The following is a 16,751-nucleotide window of genomic DNA, read 5'->3' on the forward strand; positions in this document are numbered from 1 at the left end:
TTCTAAAAAAGGTTGACCTGATGACCGCAAAGCCCTGTTACGCTCGCGGAGAGTTAAAATCTTGGACAAATAAGGTGGGGCGAGGCCGTTAATGGCTTAAAAACAAACATCAAGAGCTTAAAATCGATTCTAAAGCGAACTGGAAGTCAATGGAGCGAGAAAAGTACGGGGGTGATGTGTTCACGTCTGGAAGTGTTAGTTAAAAAGCGAACAGCAGCATTTTGCATGTAGATGCGTGGCGCGCTGACGGTCTACAGGTACAGAGTAGGAGGGAGAGGAGGAGAGAGAGGAGTGCGGTGAGCGAATAGCAGACAAGATGAGTGACAGTCGGAAACGAAGCAGTATGTAAACTTACGGTATTCTGTATGTATTCTTATCAGAATCAGAATCATATTTATTGCCAGGTGTAAGAGGTATACACTAGGAATTTGCTTTGGTTATGTTGGTGCAAGTCAAAACAGTATCATAACAGAAGAATATATAAACGCTAGAATAAAATAAGAATAAAGAATTGAAATTCTACTAATATACAATATACAAAATAAGTTATAAACAAAAATAAACATGATAAAAACAGATAGTGCAAATATTCCAAGAGTGCAAACAATCAGGTATCAGAGGCAGAGAGAGGGATACAGTAGGGGTTGGTATTGAGAGTAAAGGTTTATTATAATTATATTGAATAATTTAAGTGATATATGTGTACACATACTAATCATAGGTCAAAACAGCTAAAGCTAAATTTGGCTGAATTATAAAAGGCAGAAGTGGTAAAACGAAGAGTCGTTTGGGAGCCGAAAGAGCCGGCTCTTCTTGGTGAGCTGAGCCAAATGATCTGGATCACTAAACAGAGCCTGAATTCCCATCATCACTACTAGACCATTGTGCACGAGCTGCCTCTCCAACTGCCAGACTCGGTCTCGTTAGGTTTGACCCTTCCAGCGATCCGTACACTCTGAGCTTCCTGTGTTGTGTGTAAACATGTGGATTAGCTCTATTTATTGAATTGTGTGCCCTTTAAATACACAGTCAACTCTGTGATTTAAGTACATAGAGAACGTTACTGTATCCATACATAAAATGGAGACCGAAAATCGACCCAGAAAGGTGAGTTAAGCGTGTAGTGTCGTTCAGATGAGGTTACACTAGCTTAGCTAACTCGGCTAACAGGCTAACCAGTACGCAGTTGCTATAGAAACAGACCAGAGAACGACGTTAACTAACGTGTTTTAATAATAAGTGGTTTTTAGTTAATGTTAGATGTTGTATTATTGTGTAAACCGTATTCTGTAAATCACCTATAATGTTAAAGAACAGCCATAAAGCTGTTAAACACGGTCAATACGTCATGGTGACGTTTATATTCACCTACAAGTCAGCTCTGAATATAATATATATAATATAACTAACTTTAGGTTAAATATAAGTTTTCTTTTCTTTTTTTAAACAATATTTGTATTGAATTTGACACATATATATATATATATATATATATATATACACATACAGACAGACTAACAATATTAATATTAATAATTCAATTATTCAATGAAATGTTTAGTCAGAGTTCAAAGAGAGATAGACATGACATTTCATCTAGCTACTTCCCTTATCTAACAAAGAAAACAAAGAAAATAAAAGATATGACAAAATAAATAAATACCTCAAAGAAGAAGAAGAACAAAAAAAAAATGTTTTCAATAACAATACTCAGCAACACATAGTGTCAATTTGACTAGTGTCCCTTGACGTCCAAGACATATAAGAGTACTTTAATGGATTTTCCCTTCATCAATAACTTTCTGAAGTTGAACACAGAGCAGTGATATCAGTGTGGACCCAATGTAATGATGTTTTTCCGGTAATAAAAGTAAAGTTATGAGACTTAAAGGAGTCCTGTAATCACGTGAATGAAATTAGCACCTGACACCTGCCAGATATAAAATACAAGGTAGATGTTGGCTGTGGCAGGTAAGAATTTCAGGTCATCTAAAATGAATTCAAGATTCAAGCCCTTTATTGTCATTGTGTAGTACAACGAAATTAGATTGTGACAATCCCATAGGTGCTAATGAAAAGATAATACAATAAAAAAGAGAGAGAGAGAAATTACATTGTGGTAATCTAGTACCATTGCATGTATGATCTGCGTATAAAGTTGTGAAAATAATTATTGCATCAGAATCTGTTGTTGTAGCAGCTGCTTCGCACGCCTTGGAAGGACTTTCACTGGATGTGTGAAGGTCGTTCTGTCTGAATGCTGAGCTCTGACCTCTCTGTAGAGGGGAAACCAAGAGATGATACTAATAATGGTAATGTGTTTGTACAGAGGTCTGGCTCAGAGGGATCGGAGGATGACGATTATGTTCCCTATGTTCCAGTCAAAATAAGGAAACACCAAACGGTAAGTTATCGTGTACTGTTCTGTTTTGACACATTCATTAAGGATACATCAATCTGATCAACTGCTTCTGTATCGGGGCCAAGACCTCATTAAGCAGACCAGGGATGTTGACCAGACGTAACCTTGAGTTCCTTGTAGTGAACTATATCGATTTTAAATTTTGGAACAAAATAGCACGAGGAATCTGTATTGGCAGATACCCCGAGTTGAGGTATCAGAATAAGTATCAGGAGAGAAAAGGTGTGTATGGCGCATCCCTAATTAGGGCTATACGGTCAGTTCAACACATATTTTTCTTGAGGAACCTAACATACTGTAAAAGTTGTATCTTTTTAAAAAAATACAATTGTATTATGATTTTCCAAATGTATATCAACATCACATCCCGTTGCCACATATTCAAATTTAATATATATATTTTTTAACATGTACCTCACAGCTACAGAAGATGTTGCGTCTGCGAGGAAAGGCGGTGGACGACGATCAAAAGGACAGCGGGGAGGAGCAGAGGGATGAGGACGAGGGCCTCGGTCCCCGCTCCAATGTTAGTCTCCTTGACCAGCATCAGCACCTCAAGGAAAAAGCAGAAGGTATCCAGTTCAAACACGACCCACTCTGGATTATGATTGTTGTTGTTATTATCATACTGCTAATTAAACATTGACATATTGGGTCTGTAATATCTCACCTGCTGCATGTTTTTTTATCTACAGCCCGTAAGGAATCAGCAAAGGAGAAGCAGCTGAAAGAGGAGGAGAAGATTCTTGAGAGCGTTGCGGAGGGCAGAGGTAAAATTATAAAGCAGTCAAATTCAAATGTTGAATTATTAATGAGGTTTACTTTGATATACTTACAGATGTTAAAACAGTTTTTAATCTCTCCTCTATCAGCTCTGATGTCTGTGAAGGAAATGGCCAAAGGTATCATATATGATGATCCCATAAAAACAAGGTATGTTCTTGATCAGTGAATTCTATAAAGTAACGTTGTTTGTCAAGTTGTTTTTTTTTACTTTTCATTTAACCTGGATGTTCTTTATAGCTGGAAGGCACCACGCTACATCCTGAATATGCCAAACACCCGACATGAGCGCGTCAGGAAGAAGTTTCACATCCTTGTTGACGGAGACGGCATCCCTCCTCCAATCAAAAGCTTCAGGGAGATGAAGCTTCCACCAGGTTACAACACGCTCCCACTCCCACGCATGAAAAACACAATGGGCCTCATTCACAACCAGTGCGTAGGCACAAATCCGTGCGTACAAACATTTTACACACAAATACAGGATTCATCAATGTTTTCTTAACTGAATTTGTTCTAAATCTGCGAACAAATTTAAACCGCCTCAGACCATGTGTAGGCACAAATGATAAAGGCTCGGCCGGCTGTCTTTATGTAAACACACACCTGTTAAATAAATGCATCTCATATTAATACTATATTCATTAAAAAGGCTTTAATAGACAATATTAAAAAACATTCATTTACTAATGCATTGGCCAAATGTATTAAGTAACTATGAAATCGATGCCCTTTCATCCTCATCAATTATTGTCATAATTAGAATATATTTTATATTTCGAAGCTTCTATTGATGTTTTCAAGTGAAGCTTCAAATGTCTGCCGTCATATGTTTTGACGCCATTACCCTAAAAAAAAAGGAATTACCTCTCGGTGATAGTTCTTGCTGGATGTCATCACTTTCACCCTCATTTCTTGGACATATCCCACTTATGGATGTTTGTCCAATTATTGCAGCGAGTCTCTCATCTTGGGCTGACAGATCAGGTGGTCCTCCTGCTGCACCTGTTTCCTTCTTTTTCTTCTGGTCTGTTATTCTTTTTTTTCGCATCAATTTTAACATTATGGAAATGTGTGCCTTTTTTGCCTTCCACCTCTGATACTATTGTCTAAATTTATTCAGTTGTTGTTGTTTTTTTCTCTCTTTTACAACAACTTCACTGCTTTCTCCATGATAAACCTCTAGGCAAACGTATTTCCTTATTTAGAGAAATGGGGGCATGGCAGTATGCTGATTGCAAATAGCGGGCATGCGCCTGTCAATTTAGAATGATTGTGATTCACTAACTTACACGGTGGTAAGAACAAAATTGGCAGGTGTGCATGTCATGAATCCGATGGTAATTTTGCACGTGCACTTATTTTGTGCGCAAAGTAAGAGTATTTCCATGCACATATTAGTGAATGAGGCCCAATATCTTTCTGTGCGAAGCCTTTAGTGGTCCAACGTGATTAACAATCGGCAACAAATCTGTTTGTTGTTTTTGCAGCAATTCTAAAAGGTTTGAAAAAGAAGGGAATTGTGCATCCCACACCAATTCAAATTCAAGGAATCCCTACAGTGTAAGTACAGTAAATTCACATATACTATACAAATGTATTGTATGTAAAGTACGTGTAATCTGTTCATGAACTGACGGTGTTTGTCTGTAGTCTGTCAGGTCGAGACATGATCGGTATAGCCTTCACTGGTTCTGGAAAGACTTTGGTCTTCACTCATCCCATCATCATGTTTGCCCTGGAGCAGGAGAAAAGGCTGCCTTTCCTTAAGAGAGAGGGACCGTATGGACTCATCATCTGTCCTTCAGTAAGACACACGACACTAAACCTACTTAATTTACGATGCAGCTTGAAATGCAGCATAAAGCCTGATTGGTGGTTAGAAAAATAAAACATTTCTTAGTGTTTGCACTTTAGACAGATGGCATTCACTGTGAGTAACCTCACTTTTCTTTTGCAACTAAGCATATCTGATATGAATACCTTTCCCTTCACTCCAGCGAGAGTTGGCGAGGCAGACTCACGGCATCATCGAGTACTACTGCAAGCTGCTGGAGGAGGAAGGAGCTCCTCAGCTGCGCACTGCCCTCTGCATCGGAGGAATGTCTGTCAAGGAGCAGATGGAAGTAGTAAAGCAGTAAGTAAGAGTGAAGATTTGTCTGAAAGGAATCTGTTTCTGTCATTTATCCAGAGTTTCAGTTGGAACCAGTGTCAAGCAAAAAAATGCGTTAGACAGCTACGTTAAATCAATCAGAGAGGAACAAATAGGCAAAAGTTCCAGACATAATGCATTACAGAAAGCATGCATAGTATGCAAATTTAACATGCCCACCACAGGACCTAGGCATTAATAATACAGCACTTTAAATATACAAGCAGAATCTGAATCTGTACCTCCTCTTGGTTACAGTGGTGTCCACATGATGGTCGCTACCCCTGGCAGACTGATGGACTTGCTGCAGAAGAAGATGGTGAGTCTGGACATCTGCCGCTACTTGGCTCTGGATGAGGCTGATAGGATGATTGACATGGGCTTTGAGGAAGACATCAGGACCATCTTCTCCTATTTCAAGGTGAGGTCCTCCTCTGCAGCAGTGGCCGCCAAATGGGGTTGTACGTCCATACGTTCGTACCATTTTCTCGTGAACGCGATATCTCAGGAAAGCCTGGAGGGAATTTCTTCAAATTTGACACAAATGTCCACTTGGAAAAGGATGAACTGATTAGATTTTGATGGTCAAAGGTCACTGACATTAACGTCCGTCCCATTCTTGTGATATCTCTGGAACGCCTTGAGCAAATTTCTTCCAATTTGGCACAGACATCCACTTGGACTCAAGGATGAAGTGATTAGATTTTAGTGGTTAAAGGTCAAGGTCTCTGTGACCTCACAAAACACATTTTTGGCCATATCTCAAGAATTCACACATATGTCTAATAGGATAAAATGATGAAGTGTCGACATTTTGGACAGACATGGATATAAACTGCAACTTGACTGGTTGGCGGAGGCATACAACTGCGAGGTGTTAATTCTATGTCCTGGTTGTTAAAGCTCTAGCTGGACAAATTCACCACTTAGTGGGATGTCATTGGTCTTTTCCTCTGATTTTCACACTGAAAAGCTATGTGTTGGCATTTCTGTAAACTGTAACATTTCTACTAAATTTGTCTGTAAAATCTGCTACTCAATACATTTAGAGCAAAAGTAGGCCTTGCGACTACAGTTACAGAAGAATGGTTAATTTTCTATCTGTAACTCTAGTTGAAATTGTTTTTTCACAGAGTCCTGATGCTTTAAGAGGCAGCAGATTTCATCATCACCCAAGCATTCCCCATAGTTTGCCCATTAGTCCGTCTTCCAGCTGCTAGGCTCAATCAGTTGAAACTTGATTTTTTTTTTTTCAGACTAAAATCTTGTCATGAAAACTGAGCCTTGAAGCTATAGCCTGGCTTTCTGAGGCTACTAGACGTGAAAAGCCCTATAATGTGTTATTTCTTTCTCTAGGGACAAAGGCAAACCCTGCTTTTCAGCGCCACTATGCCCAAGAAGATCCAGAACTTTGCCAAGAGTGCGCTGGTCAAACCCATCACCATCAACGTGGGCAGGGCCGGAGCTGCCAGCTTGGACGTCATCCAGGTACAAGAGGTTTTCTGTCTTAGTCGGGGGAATTCAATTTATAAACCCACTCATATGAGTGTCAACTAAATAATAAATGCTTTGTGTGTGCAGGAAGTGGAATATGTCAAAGAGGAGGCCAAGATGGTGTACCTGCTCGAGTGTCTCCAGAAAACACCACCCCCTGTCAGTACCTCAATGTTATGACATTGACATATACCAAAATTTAAACGTGTCACACGTTTTACAAAATATTGTCTGTGCGTGTCAACAGGTGCTGATATTTGCTGAGAAGAAGGCCGATGTCGATGCCATCCATGAGTATCTGCTGCTAAAAGGAGTAGAGGCGGTGGCCATCCATGGAGGAAAAGGTACGCAGAGCTCTGTTCTGATCTTTAAAAAACATATTTTCTTTATTATATGTACACAGCCTTACTCTTCAACTGTGTTGTAGTTGCTCATCATTACCACCAGATGCCATCCTTCTTGCAAATGTCTCCATTTCTGCTTCATAGTTTCTTTAATGTGTCCAAGGCATAGAAAGCATTGCAGACACTAGTCTCGCGCTTTCCGTTTGTCATTGTCTTGCAAAATAGGGTTTATGTAATATTTTTTTTGTTGTTTTTGTTTTTCAGATCAGGAAGAGAGAACAAAAGCCATAGAGGCGTTTAAAGAAGGAAAAAAAGACGTCTTAGTGGCCACAGACGTTGCCTCCAAGGGTCTGGATTTCCCTGCTATACAGCATGTAGTGAATTATGACATGCCTGAGGAGATAGAAAACTATGGTAAGAGGAGATATGTATATAAAATTGGTACATTATATAATCATCAGTTCTCCTTAAGTTGCTCAAGCCGGTTTGTTGAAATTATCTAATTTCAGTCCATAGAATTGGAAGAACTGGACGATCAGGCAAGACCGGTATTGCCACTACATTCATCAATAAAGGCTGTGGTAAGGAAAAATACCAATCAAGACAAAAATCAAATTAATTACTGTATGAAAGAATTGATATTCAGAATATTTGCAATGTATTATAGTGACTTTGGCCAGCTTAAGTCAGTGTTAAATGACAATAAGTTAACAGTAAGTGTATGTGTCTCCCTTTAGATGAGTCAGTGTTGATGGACCTTAAAGCCTTGCTAGTTGAAGCCAAGCAGAAGGTTCCTCCAGTCCTCCAGGTGCTCCAGACAGGAGACGAGACCATGTTGGACATCGGAGGTGAGTCGCTCACACTAAATCTAGTTCATACCTCTTTCTTTAGGCCTTCACCTATGGGTTACTCTATAATAACTTTGTGTTTCCTTTTAAACGTTCCTCTAACCTTAAATTCACTAGTGATAACAAGCCTGTTCAGAACAGGCTGAATGTTTGACCTTTGGTGTTACTGCTTGTAGCTTTCTTGAGAACCGCTCATACAAACAACGTCACACTCGACACTGTGCTTCTTTGGGTCCTGAGCAATACACCTGCCGTGACTTAGTTGCATCACACACACCCACGTCGTGGTTGCTCGCGGTCAGAAACAACAGTGAAATACACTCTCAGGCAAAAACACCAGGGACTTATATGTTAGGAAAGCTGGGGTAACTACCAGGGCCCCAAACAGCTACAGATGTATTATGATGTTTAGATGATTGATTGAATCATGTTACTATTCTAACTCATTTTACCTGAAATAACTTACAAAAGGCCCAAAAGGCAACTCAACTGTATAGAGGAAAACATTGTAGTACTACATTTACCTGATGGAGAAATGTTACTGGTTACGTTGCCGATTCAGATTTGACTGACAAAATATAACAATTCAAATATGATGCATTATTATTCAGTAAACTATCCAGCATCATATTAGAATAGAAAGTTCTCTTGACGTAACCACTGTGGTTATAAAGTAGAGCATGGATTTAATTAGCGGAGGTATTTTGCTGGTGGTAACGTTATCAGTGTTATAAGTCAGTATGAAGTCTGACACCGGGGTTACTACAGTCTTACTCACGGGGAAAACTCACGATCACACTGGTGAAATCTAAATTCTGCTTCCATTTTGCTATGCGCTCATGTTGACTCCACGGAAGTGAAGAAGAGTCCGGTTGTAACATTTTATCCAGCATCCATGTAACGTAGGCTATAACGTTAGTATAACTGCAGTCGATGAGCCGCGATCTGCCCGAGGCAGAAGTGAAAAACAATTTTGCTGTAATGTTATCGAGCGATAGCGGGCTGTATCCAGGATGTAGCAGCAGTGAACTGAGCCGCGATCTGCCTGCTACAGACGAAATGCTGGATTCGGTTTGAGCATGAAGCCCCGCCCCCTACTGCTGCACAGAGCGCTGGTTGCTTGTTTATTCAAAGTTTATTAATATTGAATGTGTCGCGTGTCTAAATTCGACAAAAGCACTCCATGGGGTCTCCAGCAATACATCCGTCAAGTTTGACATTGATCGGATGAGCTGTTCTCGAAATATGCGAAGGACATACACACATACCCACAGACAGAGATTCCTCGCTTAACAGTTAGATGTGTGGAGTGTTTATAAACTCTTTCTGACATACTTGATTCTCGTGTTTTCACAGGAGAGAGGGGCTGTACATTCTGCGGCGGTCTGGGTCATCGTATTACAGACTGTCCTAAGTTGGAGGCCATGCAGACCAAGCAGGTCACCAACATCGGGCGGAAAGACTACCTGGCTCATAGCTCAATGGACTTCTAAGAGTTTTTTATTAAAGAGTGGACACTCCCATACTAAACGGAACTGAGACACATTTCTGAGGAAATGGTACAGCTGTGTGTCGTGTCACTGAACTAAGGAAGTGTGTTTCTATTATCACCTAACATAGTTTGCAGGTCTGTCAGATGGATTTTCTTTTTTACACTTTTTTGTCCTAAACTCTGCTCTACTTGTTCTGGATGAGTAGCCTTTTGTAATGTACAATTTTTGATACTCTAATTGTAAATAAATCTACTTTATCTGTCGATGATCTTTGATGTTCTTATCTGGAAAATAGAAAGGTGTGGTACCAGTTTTGTATGGTGAGGAAGTTGCTAAAACGAGCAGAATAATGCAAAGGGAAGTTTGAAAACAGCACAACTTGTGTGCCCTCTCTTGTGCAACGGTTACATTGCAGATCAGATATAGCTTGACTTGAAGCCCTGTCGGACAAGAGAATGAAAGCTGCTGGTGACGTAAAGGAAACAATTTTGCTAGTGCCGTTGAAAACCTAAATTTAACTTTTTGGTTTGTCACATCTTGACCGCAGAGCTTCAAGAGCTAGGGTGAAAGATTTACAGACAAAGCTTTCAAGCATGGATGTTATCTTCAAGGAAGGGAAGCTGTACCTTCACGGGGTCAAGTTTGGAAAAGTAAGTGTTATAGAACAACACACTCATTTTATTTTTCTGTCAACAGCTCGGTCAAAAATATATATGTGACGGTATTTTGCTTTCATGAACTGCTTAGTTAAAATTAGCAAAGGCTCGGTTGGTAATACAAATGTTTTTCAGAGGTTTTATGTCTTGCCATAGAATATATCATAACCAAACTTATCGCATGCAATGACAGATTAATTACTCTCTCAATATCAATCTGTAATAAACAATACAGTGGGGTTCAACAGTACACTACTAAAACCTTTGAGCATTTAGATAAAACTAATGCAAATGTTTAGTCCAGTGATACTTCTTGAACAATGTTGCATATTTCTTTCAATGTTGTAAGTCAAAAAATATGATAGTGTTTACTGAAAGTCTATATTTCCCTACACTCTAGATGGCATAGATTTAACAAGGTTTTGTTAAGAAACGGCATTACCTGTTTTGCCCTCAAGGAACATCTTTTTAAATGTTCCTTAGTCTAGTGGAGTTGTTAATTCTGTAAAGTCATGCAAGTAACAGTATGTTTACATGACATGTGTAAAATAGTCATACTATTGTTCAGGTCGATGTGGAGATGGTTTCGCTTGACCAAATCTGGAATAAACCACACATTAAACTACAGTACATTAAATATCCCTTTCAATTTCAGGAAATGCATTGTTGCCTAATGCAACAATGACAATGACTTTCACACGTCAGATCCAGTGGTTCTACTCAATGAAAAGATGGTGAACGGAGGTGGATCGTGGCTCCACTGTCTTGATTTAAACATCCGTAATAACTTTAAATGCATAGATTGCATGAAAATATAAATATAAAAACATATAAAATTGCTTCAATGGTTAACACATGTAAACAAACCTTTTACACACATTTTAAACTAAATTTAGTTGTCAAACACCATGTGACCATGTGTGTGTCTCATCAGGTAAACTCAATATAACCCTATAGCAGCTGTAAATTCAGAATGAAATGGTGAAAATATGGTATTGGTTCCCCCCATATTAATAGTAACCGAGGCTGCTTTCGTATGTATTATTCATGTATTCTGCTGTCTTTTTAAGTCACTACTTAGATCTGTAGATAAGTATATGTGCCTAATTTTAGTCGTGTGAAACTTCACGCCTTCAGTGGGGTTTGTGTTGTTTGTGTTGGCTTGCAGTAGCAGTATAACAGTAATATACAGAGGACCATATTTACTCAATAATTGTTGTCAAAAAAACGAAACATATTTACAACTTTATATATGGCACATTTCAAACAAGAACACTTGTTACTGAAAACAAGAGATAATGAAAAACTAGTGATATAATAATGAATAAATAAAAATATGTAGCTGATAAAACATATAGTAAATGATCATATAGGTAAAAGCAATTTAGACAAAAATATATTTAAATCTTTACTTACTGTACACGCTTGAGGAGTATACAGGGAGGCAGTTCTGAGTCGAGGTAAATGCACCGTCACTGAGGTTATTTATGAGGTCACCCGAAAACAATGAGAAGTATCTTTCAATAAATTTTGTAATTTACAGGCAGTATTATTGCAATACACCGTAAAAAGTAAGAGGCAGTAAGATAGGGATTGAGTTTCTTTCTTTCGGCCTTACTCCTAATAACCATGATATCTGTGTTTGTCCGTCAACTGTAGAAACTCAAAAATTCAACCAGGTCAGCAGGGCTCGGATCATCATGTGAAGCAGAAATGTAGAGCTTTGTGTCATCTGCATAACAATAGAGATAGATGCAATATTTGCTAATGATATAACATAATAACATACCATTCACGGTTTTATTAACAGTAACTTTTTCTATTTCCCCCTCTATCATCTGCAACAGAGATCATGGCGTAAAATATGGATGGTGCTTTTTAAGCCCAGCCCCACGGGCGTCGGACGGTTGGAGTTCTCTAGTGTAGTTGACAACAACGCTGCTACTGAACAGAGGAAGGTCTATCGGCAGAAAACATCTGAAAGAAAAGTGGTGCGTCTGACAGACTGCCTCAGTGTCATCTCTGCTCCAAAGGAGTCTTGCCCTTCTGGGTGCACCGCCTTCTACTTACACACCACTCAGAGCACCTACACCCTGGCCTCCACGACGAGCGAGGACTGGCTGAGTGCCCTCTGCCTTCTGGCCTTCCAGGTATCACACATCTCTTTACCCTTTTCTTTTTCATGTCAGGAGTAGTGTTATAATTTGGGAACGGTGGGGATAAAGCTTATCCACAATCACAGATACTGTAGATAGCACAATGAGGAAGTTCATACAGTATCTGTAACTTCTGTCTCTTCACTTCTCTAATTCTTGTGCTTGCACAAGCTATGTCCTTTCTTGCATCTTACCTCTTTGAAGTCATAAAACGGTGATAAGAGGGTGGTGTACACTCCATGCAATGTTTACCATGCCACTGTGTTTACAGAAGGATCCTGGGGAATCAGACAAAGGGGCTTTCGAGAGAGGAAATAGCTTGACCATGGAGGACAATGACCTTTACTCATCTTGGAAAACTGGTAATGGTAGACGACAACTGCAATCAGTCAGCAAGCAATCAAAAACAACATTCGGTTTAGCGTGTAGAAGTGGTTCTCATCAGATTCCGGCATAAACTGTTGTCTGAACAAAAGTGTTTCTTACCCCGTCAAACTATATTATAGTGATGCTGCAGCGCTCTCACATTAGCAATCAAAAGTTAGACCCACGTTCTAAGAAACTGGAATTATCCTTTTTAACGAGTTCGTAAGAGTAAATTGGCCAATGTGTTATAATAAAGGAAAAAGCTAGCATGGAGGTTTAGATGTCATAGCATCATAAATTCAAGACATCAGCAGAAACCTTGAATATGTGTGAGCAGTAGCTAAAGCCACTAATTTATTCAAACATGAACAGCAGAATGTATTAGCGTCAGCAAGCTCTGGCTTACACACATTTATTTCTTTTTATTTCCTAATGGATTATTACACTTCTCCTGAAAAATCCAGGCAGCGCAGTCACACGGAGAGATTAGTAGAATGCATTTAAAATCAGCTTTTTTCTCTATGAGAGTATATATGCTGTATTTATTCCCTTTGCTGCTCAGACCTTATATGAAATATCTAGTACTTTCTGCTGCACTAACCTCAGTGTGCTGTGATGTTTTGATTTTTTAGATCAGACCCTTCCTCCTAACCAGTACCAAGTGACTATCCAGAGCACCGAGGCATCCAGGAGGTGCAAGTTGGCCGGGGAGTATGTGATCTCCTCAGAAGAAGATGCCGTTTTGCTGCTGGCCGTCAATACTGGTCACGTATTCTATCGCTGGCCATACAGGCTCTTACGCAAATTCGGACAGGTTGAGGTAAAGTATTCCCCTAAATTGGAAATGATACACAAAATACTTCAAACTTCATCACCATAGTCATGATGCACCTGACATTCAGCTCAGAGCAGTCATATAACTTTGAAGGAATTGTTCAACATTTTGGAAAATGTACTTATTTGCTCTCTTGCAGAGAGTTAGATGAGATGATGGATACCCTTTTCATGTCTGTACGGTAAATTTTGAGGCTGTAGCCAGCAGCTGGTTAGCGTAGCTTAGCACAAAGACTGGAAACAGAGGGAAAAAAGCTAGTTTTGCTATGTCCAAATGCATCAAAATCCGCCTATCAGCACCTTTAAAGCTGCAGTGGGTAAAAATGGATCAATTATGATTAAAAATGTAATTTTTATAAAACGGTCACTACATCCTGACAGTCGAGCATGAGACAGCTAATCTGAAAAAAATCATGTGCCCGTGTGTCCTGCGGTGCTCCTAATGGCATCTGCAAGATGACCGGAGGAGAACAACCAATCAGAGCCGAGCTGGAGCCTTGTTGTCTCTGAGCAGCTGTCAATCACTCGCGAACTGCGATCAAACGGTCAAACTAAGCAGCGCTGATCAAATATGAATCAATATTCCGTTACTGTAATGACAATTTCTCGCATAAAATGTTTCAGAAACATCTTGTAGTGTACTGTTTAGCTGTAAAATGAGGAAGTTTGTGACCCGGCAGCCATGTGGAGATCAGTTGAGGAAATACCAAGCACCGCCCACCAGCCGGAGCACAGCCAATAGGAACGCTCTCTCTCTGAAATGACCTGTGATTGGCCAAAGTCTCCCGTCGGCGGCTAGATTTGAAAACAGAGCCAAGAGGAGGTGCAGAAGTCTAGTTTTCTCTCAGAACACTTGAATTACAATATGCTGAAAGGTTATTATAGCTTTTTTGCCCAATGATGCCAAAAACGTTCTGCCTACTGCAGGTTTAAAGGTCATTAATTAACAGGTTACATCTTGCTTGTTTATTCTGTACCAAAACTGAAGTGTAAAAACGACAAGTTACAGGTTTACCTTTGGACGGAGCAGGGCTAGCTATTCCTCCTGTCTACAGTCTTTGTGCTAAGCTAAGCTAATTGGCTGCTAGCTGCAGCTTCATATGTGATGTGTGGTATCGATCTTCTCACCTAACTATCAGGAAGAAAGCAAAAGAGCATATTTCCCCAAATGTCAAACCATCCCTTTAAGATGTGTTAATGCATGTGATTGCAGGGTGGATTCAGCATTGAAGCCGGCCGTCGCTGTGAATCAGGAGAAGGAGTGTTCATCTTCCTGTCCACACACGGTCCGCAGATCTTCCAGGCTATATCAAAGCAGTGCTCTCTGGAGAGAAGGTCCTCTTTCCAGCCACTAAGTCGCCACAGAAGATCATTTTCTGACGTGTCTCCTGTTATCCTCCCTGTCCACAGTGTTGCAGATGTTTCTGCTGACAAAGAGGACGAGTCTGACAACCACTACGCTACTATTAATGACACCTCTGTACTAAATATGAAGCAGCTGTCTCTTTGCGAACCTCAACTCTCTTTCGGAGAGGAAGATGATGGTAAACGGTGTCATTCCCTGGATGCTCTGAACCTGGATATAATGGGGGACAGCATTTATTACAACGTAAGGAGAGCCACACCACCTATGATCAGAGGCGATGACTTCAAACCTGTGATAGACTCAGAGTGCACCTATTCGGATGTGAAAGTTCATCCCCAGCTGCATCCCCTACCTCCGCTTCCTCCCATCACCCTTCCCCAGTTTGTCCCCATTACACCACCAAAGCCCCGATACCAGCGCCAGCCCCCTGCGAACAACATCCAGCCAGGGTACAATGCACAATCACAGCCGGTGGATGACATGAAGGAGATGGAGGAGGCCATCAACTCCTCTACCAATGTTACCCCCTCAGAGGCCCATGGCAGTTTTAAACAGAGGCTGGCAGATATCATTTCTAAGGACCTGGCAAAGTTCCAGCCACCGTTTCCCTCCGGAGCAGGCAGCCCCACATTTTCTCAGTAGGCTATTAGTTAGCAGACAGACCAGGAGGAGCAATTTGAACCATGATAGACTGCCATAAAGCAGAATTAGTTTCTTTATTTCTTTGAAATCCCCTCCACTGGGAACATTTGGCACCAGATTTTTGGCTTGCAGATGTCTAAAAGCAAAAAGAGGATTCAAGTAGTGTTGTTCTTCACTGCTGGAATGTTAGAGAAGCTATATGTGTGCTGCAGTTTTTTTAATGTGACATTAATGAACACTTGCCTGTTTCATTATGGAAATAGCTTTGAAAAATGTTTCCTTGTTACATTCAAACAACATATTTGCTTCTTCTAGTTTATGTTTTTTTTCTCCTAAACTACCTTTCTTAAAGAGAATAAGTTGGTTTTTCACATACAAATCAGCCGTTTTGCAGCAACTACTGCATTTTGGACATAGTCGCTTCGGTCCGCTTCTCATGGTGGAAATATTGATGTAACTTATTCAGTATACTGAAATGTATCGCTGGACAAAAAAATGAAAAATACAAAAACAACTCATGTCTTAAGTATATCTTTATTGTAGCAAAACAATCCTCATAAAAATACCCCATAGCTATACATAAATATCAAAATAATTGGGTTTTTTTTAATTTAGACAAATGTCACTAATGACACTGGGAATGTCTTTAGTGATGGTTCAGGACATAAAGTGCATTAAAAAAAGGCCACCAAAAGGCCTTAGGAAGTTCAAGATCTCAGTAGGTTTTCATTGGCAGTGCAACATCTAAGCTATTAAAAAGGACAGGAGAATTTATGAAATATTTGTAATGGAAATTCTCAATGAGGCTTTTGGGGAAAAAGTATATTTCCCCAAAACGCCCTTCTTTTGTTTAATTTTTTTTAATTATTATTATTATTTATTTGATCTTATTTCACATGAAAAGCACCCCATGTTCTATTTGTGTGTTCTATAATTGCATTGTAAAAAAAGTGGAAAAAGTTGTGTAAATGTAAATGTCTGAGTAAAACCAAAAAAAAAAAATGAAAAAAAAATAATGACAGGAGAATATAGAGGACTATCTCATTATGATGATCAACATTTCCATACAAGCTGTAATATTTGGTTCTCCTGGTTCAGGATCAGTCTCTTGTTACTGTCTTCCACTCAGACTTTCCTCGATGTCACTGAAGTGTGAGAATTCTCCATCACTGCTGTTAGAAGAAGTCACTGAATG

General features: G+C 39.7%; 2 protein-coding genes across 2 annotated transcripts; both read left to right on the forward strand.

Annotated features, from left to right (window-relative positions):
- Positions 1 to 888: 888 nt before the first annotated feature.
- Positions 889 to 9,799, forward strand: ddx41 (DEAD (Asp-Glu-Ala-Asp) box polypeptide 41). Its single transcript, XM_037780738.1, has 17 exons — positions 889 to 1,107; positions 2,330 to 2,404; positions 2,844 to 2,994; positions 3,118 to 3,192; positions 3,295 to 3,355; positions 3,446 to 3,582; positions 4,696 to 4,768; positions 4,859 to 5,012; positions 5,206 to 5,342; positions 5,616 to 5,778; positions 6,714 to 6,845; positions 6,939 to 7,010; positions 7,099 to 7,195; positions 7,460 to 7,609; positions 7,705 to 7,776; positions 7,933 to 8,043; positions 9,400 to 9,799. The coding sequence occupies exons 1-17, from the start codon at positions 1,081 to 1,083 to the stop codon at positions 9,534 to 9,536; spliced, it is 1,824 nt and encodes a 607-aa protein (XP_037636666.1). The 5' UTR covers positions 889 to 1,080; the 3' UTR covers positions 9,537 to 9,799.
- Positions 9,800 to 9,932: 133 nt separating this feature from the next.
- LOC119494680 (docking protein 3-like) lies at positions 9,933 to 16,344 on the forward strand. Its single transcript, XM_037780739.1, has 5 exons — positions 9,933 to 10,186; positions 12,040 to 12,342; positions 12,620 to 12,710; positions 13,347 to 13,534; positions 14,762 to 16,344. The coding sequence occupies exons 1-5, from the start codon at positions 10,130 to 10,132 to the stop codon at positions 15,554 to 15,556; spliced, it is 1,434 nt and encodes a 477-aa protein (XP_037636667.1). The 5' UTR covers positions 9,933 to 10,129; the 3' UTR covers positions 15,557 to 16,344.
- The last annotated feature ends 407 nt before the right edge of the window (positions 16,345 to 16,751 follow it).

The sequence above is a fragment of the Sebastes umbrosus genome, chromosome 9, assembly GCF_015220745.1.
Source record: "Sebastes umbrosus isolate fSebUmb1 chromosome 9, fSebUmb1.pri, whole genome shotgun sequence".
Taxonomy (NCBI): Eukaryota; Metazoa; Chordata; class Actinopteri; order Perciformes; family Sebastidae; genus Sebastes; species Sebastes umbrosus.